Source organism: Harmonia axyridis, chromosome 3 (assembly GCF_914767665.1).
Source record: "Harmonia axyridis chromosome 3, icHarAxyr1.1, whole genome shotgun sequence".
NCBI lineage: Eukaryota > Metazoa > Arthropoda > Insecta > Coleoptera > Coccinellidae > Harmonia > Harmonia axyridis.
The window spans coordinates 11,014,475-11,033,659 of NC_059503.1; the positions used below are offsets into that span (position 1 = coordinate 11,014,475).

At 33.2% G+C, this 19,185-nt stretch overlaps 1 protein-coding gene across 4 annotated transcripts in view; it reads left to right on the forward strand.

Annotated features, from left to right (window-relative positions):
- The first annotated feature begins 1,471 nt into the window (after positions 1-1,471).
- LOC123676676 (disintegrin and metalloproteinase domain-containing protein 10) overlaps positions 1,472-19,185 on the forward strand; it is a 35,761-nt gene continuing 18,047 nt past the window's right edge. For 2 of the 4 annotated variants that reach the window (XM_045612776.1, XM_045612777.1), the window contains exons 1-2: positions 1,482-1,982; positions 8,929-9,189. In XM_045612776.1, the coding sequence (XP_045468732.1) occupies positions 1,922-1,982; positions 8,929-9,189 (322 nt within the window). In that variant the 5' untranslated portion in view covers positions 1,482-1,921. Of the gene's footprint in view, positions 1,983-8,928; positions 9,190-19,185 lie in introns of all 4 variants that reach the window. The other 2 variants (XM_045612779.1, XM_045612778.1) reach the window with 2 other exon arrangements.

A 19,185-nucleotide genomic window follows, 5' to 3' on the forward strand; every position in this document is an offset into this window, starting at 1 on the left:
AGGTTGTGTAGTGATGAATTCATATCGAATTTGAGCGGAATAAACAGATTTTTTTGCGTCGATATCTCATTATATCGCATAATGACTCAAAAAATACTGTTTATTCCGCTTAAATGGCTTCAAACAGCGTTCGAAATCGACGATGCGTAGTTGCTTCTGATCAGCAGGGAGCAAGCGCGGCTGAGAAAAAAGTGGTATGGAGGTGCAATTCAATTTGCGCCAGGCCTGGTAATTATTGAGTGATGTATTGCATATACCATATGTATATGGCACTATATTTCCTCGTCCTTTATTTATAAAAAATAGCCCTTCGCACAATAATTTTTTTCAGTTTTGTTAAACTAATACAATAACAACTAACGCGCACCCCGTATATTTCAAAGCTTTATAAGATCATAGAAAAATAAACCATTATTGTCTATGTATAAGGTAATCATTTGAGTGTGCCGCATTCCAAATACCCTAATCAAATTTCAACATAATTAGATCAGTAGAGAGTGAGATTGAGGTCCCTGGAACTTACGTTTGCGCAATGCGCAACATAGATAAGTAGAAAATGCGCACTGTGATGTGCACATTTAACCAATCTATTGATGTGTATATCCTAATGAGCAAGAATACATATCCGACCATAATACCCATACCGAATATCATGGATATTGGGATATAAGAATAATGCGTAATAAAATAATGAGATCTACAGAATTTTATGATGAACACAAAAAAAAAAAATAATTTTAATGGAGTGTACCATCAATCATCATATATCACCCAATCGGAATATCCAAGGAATTACAGACGCAAGTTAAGACGAAATCAAAAGTTGTACAGATTGGTCTGCATATTTTTGAGCAAAAATTTTGAAATCGAAGAGCGACAATTGTTTCTATCCAAAAGTGATCACAAAGCTTACTTTATCTTAATTATAATTGTAAAGGTACCTACACGCATTATAAATAACGAGCCTCAGTGATCAGTGATTGGACAAAATTTTGGAAAAAGGACCTTATCATATGGAAAAAACATTGAATAACTGTTAATTCCGAACTTTTGTGACGTTGAAAAGTAAATCTATATCCAAGATTATTAATCGATTTCTTCTAAGATCTTCGGAAACACTATTTTTTTTTAATTTTCTTAATTATTTTTAATCTTCTAAATCTTTAGAAGGCTATGCACAACCATTTTTATATGTTTTTTCCATTTGGGAGATACCAACTGAAAACATATTCTTCAACTCAACTGATCAGTCTATGTACCTATATGGTACTCATTTCCAATTGTCATTATGCGCTTTGATGATTTTATATTAGAAACTTCCACTTTCAGCCGTTTAGCGTTCAATTTTTTTTCAGCCACGCCAGATGGTTAACAATGTGTGGTCTCCTATTCCTGTCCTGAAAACCCGACTAATTCCGGGAAAATACGATTCTAACATCATTCTACGGATTTGTTCTTCATTTCATCTTTCATCTCCCTCCTGTTCATTGTATTCAATTGCGAATGACGATAGCATGGCAGTGGCATGGCGAAGCGGATGGAATAAGTGAAAGGAAACAGTAACTGGTTGTGTTTGTGTGCCCCAAAGCTGACTCATTTTGTGTAGAGTGAGGTGCTTACATTACTATACGTTGGTAGGGGTGTCGGCAAGATTGGGACAATGGCTCTTGAAACGCTCACAGTGGCCAAAAAAGCATGGTTTAATTAATTTTTTCACCAATTTTTGAATAAGTTCATCGAACGATTCATCCGAATGCCAGAAAGAAAATTACGCATGCGTGTGTTTATGGAAAATCCACTTTTGTTATGATGGTAAACTTCAATTCTGTCTACTGTCAGTCAGCTGTATGAACAAGTATGATGAACTAATTAAAAGAAGGGTGTGTTTTGTGATGTTGTGAAATTAATCGGGTGTGAAACAATGTTTAGTGAATGTGTTTTTGTTTTGTTTTTGATAACTATACCACAGTATATAGATTCTGGTAAGTTTAAGTTCTCAGCTGATTTGACAGCAAACCCTTCATTCATCCCTTTGTTTTGGTACACAACACATTTTTCTCTTTCAACTGTTTTTCAGTTATAAATGTAACATTGAAATATATTACACTGAATTGAATTTTTGAATTTGTTTATATTAATAAAAAATATGTATGAAATGAAAATGAGTTTACTGCTTTTGAAAAGGTGCTCATATTCTTCCTACAGGTGTTCCAAGAATTTATGTCATTTATGTTCAATGGATATAATATCCAGTGTAGTCATGAACGTTGAATAATATTGATTATATCTCAAATTGTTATGGAAACTGTTATAATATTTCATACTATATTACCATACATAGTATACATATTGGGAAGTTCATACAACCACAACATCATATATTTGATAAGAACTATTTATCTGCGATATTGGACCAATTTCCTTCATTTTTTTATCAGTGAACTCCAGTAACAATTTTTGCAAAAACTATGCTCAAATGTCTAATATTTAAGTACATATTCGTTTTAAGTTGTACATCAAAGATTTTATATTTCTGGAATATTTTGTATAATCTAACATAATAAAACACGATATAATTTGATTAGAAAAAAATCTAATAAAACTCACTTCATTTCTTTGAATTGCATACTCTGCTGGATATTTTCTTTTAGAATTGTCATTTGAATGAAAAAACCTTGAACTTGGTACAGTATTATGCTAGCAAATCTGTGGGAACTTTACTAATGAGTGAACTATTATTCTAGATCGAGACTAATTACTATTATTATGAAATTGAGATAGCTATGATAAAGACAATGGGTATTAGAAGTTCTATGCATTAAAACATACAAGGCTATTCATCTAGATTTTGTTTCGTTGTAAATAAAGCCTACCAAGAATACAAATTTTCAGGTCTGAAAATTTCAATACAAATTATTTTATTATTATATGTTTTGGTTGATAATGGGAAAAAAGTAGTTCAAGGATTACAAGCATTAATTTTCCGCTTATTAAATATTTAAACTTCACCTAACCGATCCAATATTTTTATTTAATTGATTGAAATTGCTCAATGTTCTGAAAAAAATTTTAATTATCACTTGAAAATTGTAAATAGTAGTTATAGTTAGTATCTATAAGTCTGAAGAAGACATTTTGCAATAAAGATAATAATCTAATATAAATTTTTCAGACCATCTTCAGGTCAATTACATACATATTATATGTATAACATTTTTATAATTTTTTTCAACATAAGATATTGTAGGATTGTTCAAGTTATAATCAATATAATTGAAATACATAGGTATTTCAGTGACATAAATAAATAAAACAAGTACAATCATAAACTATCATGGTAAGTTCCATATGCCTGAGAGAAATTTTCAACTTATTAGAATAATGAGGAAAGTATTACAAACCGAGAAGATGAATAGATAACTTGGCAATTGTATTCATACCTGTATTTTACATTTTTGCACTTGAACCAGAAGTAGAGCGGAATTTTTGCATTCACAGATGTCTTTTGTGTTTTAGATTATTTTAAAAGTTCATATACACTCTATAAAATTATAGAAAATTTCTACTATGACTTGAATCTTTTCGAATCAATGTCTCTCCATTTATTCGAAAGCTTGTTATTATTATTTTAAGTTCTAGTTCTATTATTATTTGAAGTTCTAGTAGATTTTAAGTCTTAAACATCCCTACATACATGAAAAGTATGTTGCAATTCCATTCTAATTCCTCGAATATTGTTCTTGAAAGATTTTAGCTGATTTCAGCTAACTCTATCTTCAATTTTGAAATTTTAAATGATAGGACTTATTTCTTGATCATCATTGTGGCTGAAGCAATTTTCTAAGTATATTTATTCTCAGAAGTTTTTTTTTCATAACTATATTTCGAGGATCGATGATGAAGCATAATTTTTGGAAAATATTGTGGGTGCTTCTTGTGTGGAAGTAGATTTTTGTGTTAGTTAATCTTCTGATGAAAAAAACCGACATCTGATAGTGTCTAAAATTCTTTTCAGTTGGCGAGTATTTATTTATTATTTTGGATTTTAAAGTATTCTATGGACATTTTTATCTCACCAATTTTATTATAAGCCATTTGAAAAACAAGTATGTGGATTCTCTTGATAAGGCCAGTATTTCTGGAATTAATATAAACTCATCCACATTTGAACAAAGTTATGCCTGTAATTTTAGCAAATAGTTGAACTGACACAAAATTGAACTAGAGTTTGTGCACAGAATTATAAATAATGTAGTCGTCAATTCTCTTATCATTGCGGGTATGATAAGATAATTTCAATTTCTTGAAAGTCTGGTTATTTTGATTTCTTAATATTTAATATAATTATAAAAAATTGACAACATTGTACTCTTTTTTCTTCACAAAATAATACTTTAATATCTTTATAATATCATAAAGATATACATATTACATTGTGAAGGAAAACGACACAATGTTGTCAATTTTTTGATATTTATTTTGAATTACCTTCATTCTCGCCTTCATCAAGCAGACTCAATTAACTTTTATAATCATAATATTATGTTGTATTATTGATCTATCATTATTATTTTGAGGTAACTGAAACTGGGTCAAAAAGAGTTGAACATATCGATATCAGTTGATTGATTGTGGGTTTCATAAAATTTTGTTTTGTTGATTGACCTTGAATCGATTAAATTGAAAAATTTCTTTGTCCAATTTCATTTGATTTTTCTTAAAAATCAGAATTCATTTCGTATTTACTTAGACTAATGAAGATTCAATAATTTTCAATGCAGAGCGCAATCCTTTATTCGAACAATTTCCAAAATTTCGATTTTATGCTTAAGAACATGAAATTATCTCCTTATCAAAATTATACTGGAAGCAAATTTTGCCACATTTAAGTACTACTTGAATAGAGACGAGAATCTGATGCGAAAATCGGATTACCGTAATCCAGCGTTCACAATATTGGAAATGTCTATAATTATTTATGAATTTCATGTAACCTTGCAATACCAGGGAAATCTAATTTCAAAGCATTATCAGGAAGGTCTATCTGCGGTTCATTGATTTTTCTCTCAATTTAATTATTTAGAAACCTTGTTGAACAGATAAGTATATTTACGGTTTCATGCTTGTAACGTTGAAATAAAATAAACGAGGAACATGCAATATACGTTCGTTAAAGGTTTCTACAATTGCTCAAGAAATGAAACTTTGCTACTCTTGAATCTCGAAAGAGAAAATTCTAGCTTATACTAATTATTACATCTTGACTTGGTCGATAAAAAAGCTTGGGATTTCGTTTTCAATGAAGGCAAAAACGCAATTGTGTAATTTCTTCATATAGTGTGTCCCGAGGTGTGTCCCAACTAAGGACCTACTTGCAAAACATTGAAGCTATTTATATGATATTTGGAAGGTTGATTGATGTCTTTATTGTTTCTTTTTGAAAGGGTGTAGTTCAATTGAGAAACAGAATAATCTGCCAATGGGGTGGCGCAATGCTTCCTGGTTCTTCGGTCTCTGAAATATTTAGGATTATATCCAGGAGATCGAGGTCCTAGCAATTTCACGTTTACGCTTGCGTTATTATGCACACCTTACATCCGAAAGAGCTGAACTTCCAATGGAACCTCATAGGATCTAATCCAAACACTTTGTCCAAATGTCATCAAAATCATGCCAGTAGAAAGCTAAATATTGAGGTCCCGGGACTTTTAACGCACAGTGTATACCCGGAAGAACAGAAATTTTCATGGGACCATCCACAGCTCAAAATGGATATCCATAGCAAATTTCATCAAAATCGGATATGAATTGCAGAAGTTGAGACTTACAAAAATTTGCGATTGCACTGACAAAAGTTGTTTAGAAATGATCTGAATAGAATGGATATTTCAAATTCAGATAACAATTTTTTTTTAATCCCGATTGTGATGACAAAGTTTTCTTTCTCCTACGGTGGATTTGAAAGCAATAGAGAAATATTGTCAATATAACACATTATTTATTAATTTTTCCTTCAATATAAAATTATCTGGACGAAAAAAGCCGGCACTGTCCAAAAAAAAATATCACCAAGTAGATTTGTAATCGAAATTGGCTGATCAAGTAATGTGAACTTTAAATTGGAATATCTCTGCCAAATTTCAGTGAAATATCTTGTGAACTGCAGAAGCACCCTGTTTAACATGAGATTTGATTTATTATTTGATGAAACGATCCTCCTGAAAATACAGACTAAATTTGAATCTAGTCTGATCTATTGTTACAGAAATAGCAGGCATTTATTCCATAATTTGCTTGAATTTTATTTCCTTCTGGTGACGCGATCAATATCATCATCAAACTGTTATTATCTATACTCAAAATTTTAAATCAGCCGGATCTGCTGTCACTAAAATATTAAGTTAATATCCTGCTTGAATTTTCTATGGTTGTGATGTAACGATCAATGTGGTATTTTAACGAAGCTTGAAATTGTTATATTATATCTATAGGGAAAATTTCAATATGATCGAATTAGAATTTATACAATTTGAAATACCTTCTTTTGGTGAATTTTAAAATCGATACATACAGCAAAGATCAAGAAATGCATAGAATAATGTATTCTATGCATCATTCATAGAACAATGTATTTTATGCATCATTCATAGAATAATGTAGTCTGTGCATCTTGGGTACGTTAGTAAATACACAGCTTGATGTTTTCTGTGATTTTTTTTCCAAGAGTACAAACACAGACTAATAAAGTACTCTGTGGTTTGATATTGACACTTTTCTTCCGATATGGTTAGTTATAAATAGAATATGAATCATTAATTTCAAAATACAAAAAATCGTTTCTTTTAGCGGTATGAGAAAAACCTCGATTACAACATAATCGTTGCTGCCTTGAAATATAATATTCCACATAAAATCGGTACTTACAACGTTGTCATATACCGGTGGTCGTAATGTCATCAACCGCGTTTAGCGATTCATCGTGTAATTCGTGGAAATGTCTCCAACCGTGACAATCGGAGCTGGATCCCTCTATGAACTTGGGAGTTCCGAAGAAAATGGCAAGGACCGCAAGTTTGAATAGCAGGCATGATTACCCCACTATAATTGGTCATTGAAATCGAAGTTTCTGCCTCGGATAGTTCTGAGGGAAACTTTTGAAGATTCGGTCCCATGTCAGCTTCAATAGACTCGTTTGATTCGTTACGAACTGCTTTTTCAATGTGAAATTTACACGAAGATTTATTATCTCCATGTCAGATGGTCCCCCAAATATCCTGCTCAACAAAAGTGAGGACTATGAAAGTACGTTCTGTCAAAACCACCTGGAATGAACCATTTGAAAACACTACAAATTTCACAGGATTTTTTTTAACAAATAATGTAATAATCTAATTCTCAAGAAGAACTAAACCTTCTAACGGAGAGTGATCGAAGGTAATTAACGTAATGCTTATATAAATTGAGAGGGGACTATTGAAAAATCCATAACTCCGAAACTATTGAAGCTAAGATTTTGAGATGAAAAAATGCATTTAGTACAATCACAACAATACACTTGAAATTTTCTGATTCTGTCTAAACTATTTCTGTAGATTTGAATGTTTAAAAGTTGAATTTCTTGATTTTTTGTCGAGTTAAGAAGACCAATAACAATTGATTTTCGTGCCAGATTTTATGCGAACAGTGTTATAGTTTCCAAGAAATGCTCTGGATGGAGAATTGATTTTTTTGAACGCTCGTCTCATAACAGATTGTCTTTTCATTTTTTGAATATGTCTGTAATTTTCGAATTCGCCAAGGGTAGTTCCAAAGGTTCGTTTCATTAATTACGAATTCGTGTTCAAATTTAGAAATTACCGTCTTTCCGCAAACACCATAATTTTCGAATGGAAAGACCATAGAGTAATAATCTCTGTTTCGAGATACAGATTTTTCTTTCCTCCAGACCGTTTTCTTTGGAGGCACACTGGTAGTTTAGAAAAATGTGAAAAGGAAGTTTGGTCCAGTACTACACTTTTTGGTTGTATGCAGATTCGATAAGCTTCACAAAAAGTAGGACAACTTTGTATCTCGAAAATAAAGTGTTTATGTGAATTTTTTTTCTTAAAATTATACAAGGAATCTCTCATTTTTCTTTATACTCCCAATTTAGACACATCTTGTATATAATTTCGTACAAAATTTTCTGTTAATAGACCGTTGCCAAAACCATAGAAAATCCAAGCAAAATATTCCAACGAATATATCCAAAGAAATAACTTAATATTTCCTTAACAACAGAACCAACCAAGTTGAAAGTTCAGGAGGATCTTACAATCGGAACTCCTAGACAAACTAACCGACAACAGTGACATCTGAATATCTGTGGCCCGACTGTCAAAATAGCATAACCAATTTTGACGTCTATACTGTCAACTGGATAATATGACAGGACTCGGGAAAACCATGTTGGTGATAAATTATCTGATTTACGTCGAACTTCTTCTATGGTCTCCTTAATATCCAACTTTTTGCAAATCTGCCGGTTTCATCGTGAAATTGAACCTTTTATAGACCCACCAGAACACACAAAAATAAACATCAAAATTGGTAATACGGTTTGAAATGAGTTCACTACACTAACACATACATAAAGATAATAACTTTTTCGTTGAAGCTATCTCAATTTCATATTAGGTTGCATTTTTATCTTCCTCTATTCTGAACCGTGATGAAGCTAGTTCACATGCAGCGAGAAGAAACAGTAGTTGATTAATTATTTAACAAGTGAAATCATTGAATAATGAAGTCATTCACCTTATAGTTCATTGTCGCATAGGGTACTTCTAGCATATAAATCATCATTGTGAATTCTCCATATTACAGTTTCCTATAACTATTAAACGACGTGTTTTATGAATTTGTAATTCGAGGTTATATTTTTTGCAGCCAACCGACTGAGCGAATACATCAGCCATTATGAACCTCTCGATTACGATACCAAAGAGGTCCACAGGATGCACAGTAGGGCGAGGAGGTCAGTCAATGATAACAATCTGGTGCATGTGGAATTTAAAGCACACAGTAAATTTTTTCGACTGCGGTTGAAGAGGGATCTCAGGGTCTTCGGGGATTCCTTGGAAGTGCATGATGAAAAGGGAAAAATTGTGGACGTTGACGCTAGCCATATTTATCATGGACACCTTGTGGGTAAGTTTCAAACGAATGAGGAATTCATGTTATAGTTCATTTATTTCAGCAATTGTCAAAAGAATATTTTACTGTTTACAAAAAAAAAAAATGTTATTCTAGTCTGAATTTCTCTTTTTATACTGGAAGATTAATTATCATTCATTCAAATGTTTGTGGAATCATTATTTTATATTAAAGAAAGCAACTATTGATTACAACACGGGAAAGATGAATACATTTTCCTTGTTTGTCTATACATGTAATTCGTCAACTTTGGGAAATATACAATTTACCATTCGCTGTTGGAAAATAATGATAGTGTAGCTAGTGAAGTGGCGTTGGGACACAGTAACAAAGCCTACACAGAACACAGTCAAACAATCGATGCTCCTAACTCCTAAGCTCTGAGTTTCTGAGAGGTCTCACGCCTAGGAGAGTTGTGATAGAAACATGAATATATTCTCCTAGTTGTAATAATAACTATTATAACTTACCTCTAAACGATCTCCTTAAAAAAAAACCGGTTGAATCAATAATGAAAACAAACGCCTTCTAATAATGGCATTTTTGATTGCTTGTAGGTATACTAACTGACAAAGAAACTGCTATACCCAGAAAGAGCTGTTCAAATTATTTTTTTTTTTTTGTAAAACAGATATTATAGCAAAAATTGAATTTGTAGAAAAAAAAGAGAAGGTTTTTTCATGTGAAAAATTGTTGTTACTTAAATATTGTAGTGGTTTTTGAAATTTTACCACAAACCAGCTGATTGAGGAGAACCAGAGTCGATGGTTAGTTGTTGTTAAAATGCTTAGAGCACGTGTACGCGGAATTTATCGCCAGCTAAATGAATTTGAAAGAGGTCGAATTATTGGTCTACGGGAGGCGGGGTTGTCATTTCGAGAAATCGCTAACCGTGCGAACAGAAATTCACCTACTGTTATGAGATGTTGTCAAGCGTGGTTTAATAATATCCAAAATCGAAGAAGAGTAGGCACTGGACGTCGAAGGGACACAAATGAAGTTCAAGATGGACGTCTAAGACTTATGGCCATTAGAGACCGATTTGCGACAACTCGATCTTTGGCTTATGAGTGGTAAGGAGAACAAGACCATCCTGTAATTGTCCGAACGGTTTACCGCCGGATAAGGTTTTTTGGACTGTAGCATTATCGACCCCATCTTGTGTTACCTCTGACGGTTGAGCATCGCCGGCAACGATTACAGTGGTGCAGAGAACGTCAACATTGGAATGTGGAATGGCATCATAATAGCCGAAGAAGGGTTAGACGACGTCGGGGAGAAAAACGTGAACCTCAGTTTAATGTTCAGCGTCATATACACCGGACAGTAGGCATTATAGTATGGGGTGCTATTGCACATGCAAGTAGGTCACCTTTAGTTTTTAGTCGAGGTAACATGACAGCGCTGCGTTACCTTCAAGAAATAGTGGAGCCATATGTTCTTCCTTACCTTAACCGACTCGAGAATCCAATATTTCAGCATGATAATGCCCGACCTCATGTTGCCACATGCCCATAGAGCATGTTTTGGACATAATGGATAGGAGGCTTGGAGATTTATCCCAGCCCCCACGGACTTTGGCGGTTCTGAGACATGAAGTACAGGTAGCTTGGGATAGTATTCCTCAAGAAGAAATAGACCATCTTATTGCATCAAAGCCGAGACGTGTTGGGGAGTGTATAGATAATCGCGGTGGACAAACACATTATTAATAAATTTATTGAAAAAAATTGTAAACCCTTCATTTTTTTCTCCAAATTTCATTTACTGCTTGCTATGCTGTCTATGTTTTACCAAAAAAAAAATTTAAACAGCTACTTCTGGGAGTTGCAGTTTCTTTGTCAGTTAGTATATACAATAATTGATGCAATCTTTAAAAGGTCTGAAAAAACCGTTAGAGAAGCTGATCAATTGCGACAATTCAATCATTTGTCATTACGTTCTAAATACAGTTTAGTGGTTTACTATCGCATCACCATCCTGTTTCACTTATTCCTATGAACAGCCTCAATCTCAATCTCGCTTTCTAGAAGAAAGCTGGAAAGTTATCATTTCATTTTCGTTTGAATCCGAGCCGTTCGAAATTACGAGAACAGTAGGTTAACCGGCTTAGTTCTCCAGAAATGAGCGATAAATTCGATTTAAATCAACCAAACAAGGCGTAATTAACAGTGCTCACCAAATATTAATATTTATTACGCTCTCTTGTGTTGTACATATGTCGAGTTTTAGTAATTATGTTGGGCTTACTAAACCGAATTTATGTTAGGTTATCTGCAGCATCGACCACATGATTTCGATCTCACAATTAGCTGGAAGCAATTTCTTGAGAAACTTTACAGATGATAGAATAATTTACTTGAAGTCTCTCTTCATTAACATACCATTCAAATTTTAATCAAGACTTTTCATAGCATTTCGATAATGCGTAATTCATGAGTTTAGGCAATCAAACAGCTCCAATTAAAAATTGACCATAGAATTGATTGTTATTAAAACGATGAGTCAAGGAGCGTGAAGTCATAATAATGATACTGCATTTCTTTCATCAAACTTGATTGATGTTTCACGGACTGACACTTCATCCAAATCGATTCCATGAAATGGAACGATAATTACATCACGTCTATTTTGTCTTATTTCTTTCTTTTGAAGTTCCAGCTGGTTTTCAGAATTCTCCGGTTTGTTTTGGTCTTACGTCATGTTCTGTGAACACAGCACATCATCCAGTTTGCTTACAACGTGCAATCTGCTCGATATTGGTCTTGTTTGTTGTCTGGATAAGTCGAAACTCGAAAGTGTACAATCACTAGATTGCACTAGAATACTGAAACTATTTTTAAAACTAACAATGTGTTTGTTTTGAAAGTTGATAAGTGGAATTGTTAGGTTAGGACAAAGTCAGATGCTTTGAATAAAGAATGACTGTATTTTATATCCTATGGTTAGATATAACAAGCATTCATTAAAATTCGTGGTCAAGAGTGCTGTAGAGGAATTAGAGTTGATTTTCTGTGATTACAAGCTAAGAACTCGCAGTCGCAGAAAATCAACTCTAATTTCTTCACAGCACTCTTGACCACGAATTTAAATGAACGTTCGTTATAAATCTACATGGTTGCTACAATGTCAGTTTGACCGCGTTCAGTTCAGCGTACTTTCAAATATGTTTTTGACAAAAAAAATTAATTGAGTGATGAATTATTTATTAAATAAGAAGTCAAATCGAATATTTTTTCCTGAATTCGTAAACAAAGAAGAAATACTTTCGAAAAATAGCAATTACAGTAGCAATAGATTATTCAGCATCGATATCTCTAATTGGAAAAATGATCTGTTCATTTTGAAGGCTAAAAATCGATCGAACAATTATTAATACTATTTGTCCAACACAATGAAATAAACAGTCATATGACCTTTCTGATTTTGTAGCTCGGTGCTCAGAATACGTGGAGAGGTCACTAGAAGTCTCGAGGTCGAATCCTAGAGTTAATATATTTTACTTCAGAGTCTACCGAAGTATCAGGAGGTTTTTTGTAACCACTTCAAAGATATTTTGATATCCGAATTCAAAATTTTCACTCGCTAAATGCATTTAGGCAATGCTACAACTTTGGTTTGGTGCCTCTTTGTCAGTCTATTGCCGCAAATCTCTATGATAGCTTTAAATTCTATAATTCGTATTGGATTTTAATGAAATTTGGTATGAATATTCTCTTCAGGTTTTAAATTGTCCTAAATGAATTTCAGCTTTTTTAGATATAGGGTGAACGCCGGGATCTGGCATTTTACGGGTATGATATTTATGAAATTCATTGATATTTCCTGGTTTACTAGTCAGATCTTGATGAAATTCGCTGTAGGTATTTGGGTTGGATCATAGAGTAATAAACATAGATCGAGGGAGTTTACGCAATGTTTACGTGTCCCCAACATGGTTATATTATGTTGTCGGATTGTGATATATTTTCAAATTCACAATTTTACTATATCATTATGAATGCGTATTACATTGAATGAAATATATTTATTTGAGTGATTCCCGATTAAATATGCAACTTTGAATATTTGGAATTCAATATTTTTCCTAATTGTCGAATTTATAATAACCAGAATATTTTTTATTATCTGTATCTACCTGCTGAAATCCAAGATTTGGCAACTTCTGTTCTCCTAGTGTCATCTGTTGTTTCACGTCGTTTGGCGCGCTTGGAGTTTGTTTTCTGAATTTCTGATATATTTAGGTATTTATTCCGATATATTTTGAGTAACTATGAAACGTTGATTCACTATGGGACATAAAAAGTGCGTTCTTTGTGGAGAAACTCGCGAATTCAATGAAATATTGTATTACTGATATGTTTTCATTTCCGCGGGCTTCTTGTCAAATTTGATAGTTCATGTTGGGGACAAAATGTGCTTACTGCAAATAACATATGCTCCCTCTTCATGTTAATTACTCTGAGGGTTGGATCGTAAATGATTGCAAAGGAACTTTTTTCTTGAAATCTATTGACAAAAGCGAGCCTATTCGTTGTTTCATGATTATTATATGTACGTATTATAATACCATTCACCAGCTCTCAATACGATCTGTAAAAAAAATTGGTTATATCGATCCTTGCGGTGATAAAATGATTAGATAAACCAATGGGGTTACAGATGAGTTGACAGAGCAATAAAGAAGAATACTATTCCTGCAATATCATCATTGTAACGGGATACCATCTCCCACATGAGTCAATGGTCTCTGGCTCTCTTCATACATGGTGGGATATGTTCGGTGCAAGGGACTAGAAGGCCTGGTTAAAAAAAAACGTGGGATGGGAAGTTTAAAACAACGGATTTATCCATTACTGATTTTCAAAGCAGATCGATTATTCCGCAATTGTAAAAAAAAACGAATTTATTCATACGTGAGTAATGGCAAGCCCGAATGGCAGATTAAAAACGCAATTTTAATTAAAACCTGATGCTCAAAGGTTTTATGCGTTTATTTATGGTATTTATACCTTTCGATTGGAAACTGGCGATAATCGGATATTAAATTAATGTTTCCATGTGTGTTGAAATTCGAAACGTTGGAAAATTTACATTACGTTTATTAATTCATAATATTCCAGCTCATAGAATATTCTAAATCGTTATAAAAAATACTTTTTCAACAGATGTGACAACAATGCGTCCGCTGAAATTCATATAATACAGTATTGACAACGATGTGTCTTGATAAAGATGTCTAAAAAACTAGTGTGCCCACTTACTCTTGAAAAACATTAGGAATTAAGTAAGATGTCTAGAAACATGGTGTATGAACTCAATTTCTTAATGCAATGAGATCCGACTAAATTGAGAATATTAGTTTTATTTCGTGGCGGCGCCGCAATGTCATACCTGTCATTTTGATCTTTTTTCCTTTGATTTTGATTGGATACATTAATTAAAACCCGATCCTGGCCAATCAAAAGCGATGTGTAACCGAGTATGGTCGTGAAACAAAATTGTGAATTCAAATATTTGAAATAGAGATATAGTTTATTGGTATACGCTCTATTAGTGTGACGTCACACTCCGCCATTTTTGGTTCTCCTGTCAGTGTTTGGAATCCAAACAAATAAGTTGTCATTCAAATTAGTACGGTGTCGTTGAAGGAATTGGCTTATTTTCATAAATAAGAGTATTTGAGGAACAATTTCAGTATAAATTGATAGACAGAAGGAACGAGGTTAATACTAGTAAGTTTGAATCATGTATCATTCACCAGATTTTGTGAAAAGCCGTATTTATTAGTTGAATTTCAAGTTCGAACTTACTGGCATTAATCTCGTTCCTTCTGTCTATCAATTGATAGTAAAATCGTTCCTTAAATAATCTTATTTATCAAAATAAGCCAATTTCTTCAACGACAACGTACTAATTTGAACGACAATTTATTTGTTTGGATTCCGAACACTGACAGGAGAACTAAAATGGCGGTGTGTGACGTCAGCACTAATAGAACGTATTTCAATTTCAAGAATTGCTTACACAGGTCATAACTATAATGAGAGATATACATATAGGTACATAATGGCACAGAACTCATAAATAATAATTAACAAGAATCTTAATTTGTTGATAGCGCTACCTACAGTTGATATAACGAAGTTTAACTAATATTCTCAAAATTGGCAAAACAAAATCTAATCAGTCCATACAGTATACACCAGCTTTTCAGACATCTTTGAATTAAGTGGCGACTTTTGAAGGAACCAGCCTTCTTTGATTTTATTTATTTATTTACAGTAGAACCTCGATCATCCGGCCTAATGGAGGGGAAACGGTTCCCGGATAATGGAAAAACACGGACAATCGAAATTCCTCAAAATACGCACAACAACTATGAAAATTAGAGAAATGTATGGGGTACAATTATTTATTAAGCAACAAAATCAATAGAATCATAATACCATATAAAAATATACAAATGAAAATCAAATCATTGCATTGGTACCTATAATACATCGAATGTATATTTTAGTTGAAAAAGTATGTAATTTTTGTCTGTCTTTTTTTTTATTATTCATCTTGAGACAAATGTGAGCCCGAATTTTCCTCAAGTGGAGTACATCAATATAATCCGTATCATTTTCCTGCTCTAAATAGTGCATCAGACCATTTGCAAATCTCAACGCGTCTTTGGCAGAAACAGTGTTTCTCTAATTCTGTGGTTATTCCGTTCATTCTTCCACATCTTGTAGAACAAATCATGCGAGAATATATCTGAAACGCACAGTTTTCATGGTTATATTTTATTATTATATGTTGGTACTCCGAACATTCCGCCACGGCTTTATCTATCGATTCATCAATTTGCCTTGGAGAAATCAGTTTACCCAACCAACATTTTTCAATGCAAAAATCACTAAAAGATATTTATGGAAATATTTCATTAATTTCAATAAAAATGCAATGAATTAGGGAAAATAATGTATAATACTCGTACAGAAGGCTCATTCTACCACTCGTCCATTCAAAAACTCGCCACTTCGTGGTTCGTTTTTGAATTTTGAGCTCGTGGAAGAATATCAATGCCTTCTGCACTTGTATTATGAATAACTATTTCCTGCGTGGAAAATTCTTCAACACTTTAATCGACAATCGTCTGTATCCATACAGTGGTTAGGTTGGGAAAATTTTGATGCGATTTCTGAATCATCCAGTATCTGATAACCGGGTTCATTTAAATCCGAATTTAGCCATTCCTCAACATCATCGACTGAAACATTTTCAAATTATACCAAATTATTACTATGGCGCATGCGTAATGAATTGAATCCCGGATAATCGAGTGGATGTCTGCTCGTAGGAACGGATGAGTGAAAATGTCGACGAGCACGGATTACAGAGTAAAACGGATAATAGGAGAACGGATAATCGAGGTTTTACTGTATTTATTTAAATGTATTACATCCAACAGGCACATGCCCAAAATTACAGGTGTAAGTAACATGAAAAAATTACCAAATAATGATAACTAACGATATTGGTCCCTTTTCATTTGATATTCTCATCGTTTCTTATGACGCTCACGTCGTCTTACTGCCAATGCCGTTTTGAGGTTAAATGAAAGTTCGATCAACTTTTACAGTTACTTTTAACAGAACAAATGAAGATTTTAAAATGATGCCGTTGATTGGTCAATTCTTTGTATAGTGCCCCATAAGGAAGAAATAAGAAAAGGGACCCATGCTGAGCGGAGACGCCAGATCTCAGAGTTATCTTAAACATGATCTAATCAGTGAATACACCAGTATTTTAGACATCTTAGCCTTGATATTGTTTGTTATGCAGGGTGATTCAACAGTTCAGATCATAACTTTAGGAAGTGATAGTTCTAGTTGAAATAAGAAGTTTTTTCAAGTGAAATCTTTTCTATCTTGAATTCCTTTGAAAATACAGGCTTTGAACTTAATTTGTATTCTATTTATTTATCCTTTTTCATAAATTTTTAGCCCCGCTTCGCACATAGGCACCAAACCTATGTTCTTCAGAATCGTATAAAAATGCATTTTGTGGACCAAACATCTAGTGATGTTCCTCTGCCTTCGGTAGACTCGGAAGTAAAATGCTGCAAGAAAGTTCTAATTTTGAATACAGCACAATAACCACTAAAATTATACCAAAGTATTATTAGCCTATGAAGCAGAAACAGTGTACGTGATATATTCAGTTATTTCATTGTTTAATCCGTTTATAGTCGTATTTCCTTTTGTTCTATTTCTTTTGTTCCATTTTTTATGCCTTTCTATTTGTATCGGAACCTAATTTCCCTCTAATAATAAAATTACGATTTCTTTGACGCTTCATCGACATCAACTGTACCTAAGGACAGTTGTGTAAAAACAATAAAAATAGCTATTACGTATTTCTTCTGTTTCGTGTTTTGCGAGATCTGTTTCACAGATCAATAGTTCTCAGGGATGTCAGAGATTATCGTTGTTGTTTCAACTAAAAGTAAAAGGATTTTTCGTACAACCTCTATAATCAACGAGGTTGAACGTTTAAGTATGATGAAATATAAATAGAGTTCAGGTGTGACTGAAAATGGTTATTTTTAATTTCAAATCGGTTGGAGATTCCCCACGAAGATCAATGATATAATTGAAGTAGATGATCACGACCTTCCTTATCGACTCACCATTATTATCGATTCTATGATTACAGGTTTGAAATGTTCTGATTTGTTCCCAACATTTCAAATTTATATTGAATACTCGCTCTGCTCGCCGAAGGGGCTCCGCCCCTTGGACCCCGTCACTATGCCGGTAGATCCTTCACTGGGTATCCCTCTAGAAAATAAAAGATTTTTTTCGGAAACCATGTATCGTTAGCTGATTTTAGACGATTCACTCGGTATCCTATGCTGATTCTAGGGTAGAATTCTATAAGACTTCTTTCCTAGAACATACCGGTTCGCCCTTGCTCACATGAAAATATTTGATGCAAATAACTTTCCATGACGAAAACCAAGGGCGGTCCTAGCCTTAAATTTTGAGGGGGTTCGCCGTTAAGGGTTTCGAGTTTTTCTATGGGACCAAATCCCAGATTACACCGATATCGAGCTTAACCTCTCAAAAATATTTATATTTAGATATTTATATGAATATTTATACAGGGTGTTTCAAGTTCGAAGGCCTATTAGACGTTTCTGGAGAACGGGCCGATTTGAAATCTGAAAATTCAGAATATGACATTGTTCATGATGCCCTATTCAGCTAAAATATTTTAGAAGTTCTGGCACTTCCGGTTATACAAGAATTAAAAAAAAAATTCTTCGAAAAAAACATTTTTTTTCATTTTGTGTCTCAGATATTATAAAGATTTCCATTCTCAATTACTCTCTGCTAAAATTATTGCGTTAGTTCTCATAGTTTTCAAAATATTAAGAAAAAACCGTAAAAAAGAGAGAATTTCCATAGTCACTATCACGTGAATTATTTTCACTGTGAATATCCTATGCGTATACTCAATTCACTTTCACAAACTAGAATGATGTTGGAATATCGTGCATATCTTGAATTTGAAAAATATCATCACAGGGTGTTTCAAATATTGTGCCAAAAATTGTGAACAAAATTTGATCATAACTTTCGATTTTCAAATCAGAACCCTATTTTTTTGTGATTTCGTTGAATTCTACGTTAAAAATAAGGGTAGTGTTCAAACATGATTATGCTCTCAAATTCAATAATTCAAGAGTTATTCCAGATTTTATGAATTTATGTTATACGTAGGGTCAATTTCATTCAATCTGTTTCTAGAGTGCGTTTCAAATATTCAATTATTTCAAAGTGACAGGTGTACTCATTATTGAATAAAGTAGATTATAATTTGATGATATGAATCCCCGTTATTCAAATAATGAAATTCTGGATCTATTCCATATCCACGGTGAATGCAACAGAATTGTTTCGAGAATTTGTCGAGCATTCAATCAGAAATATCCAC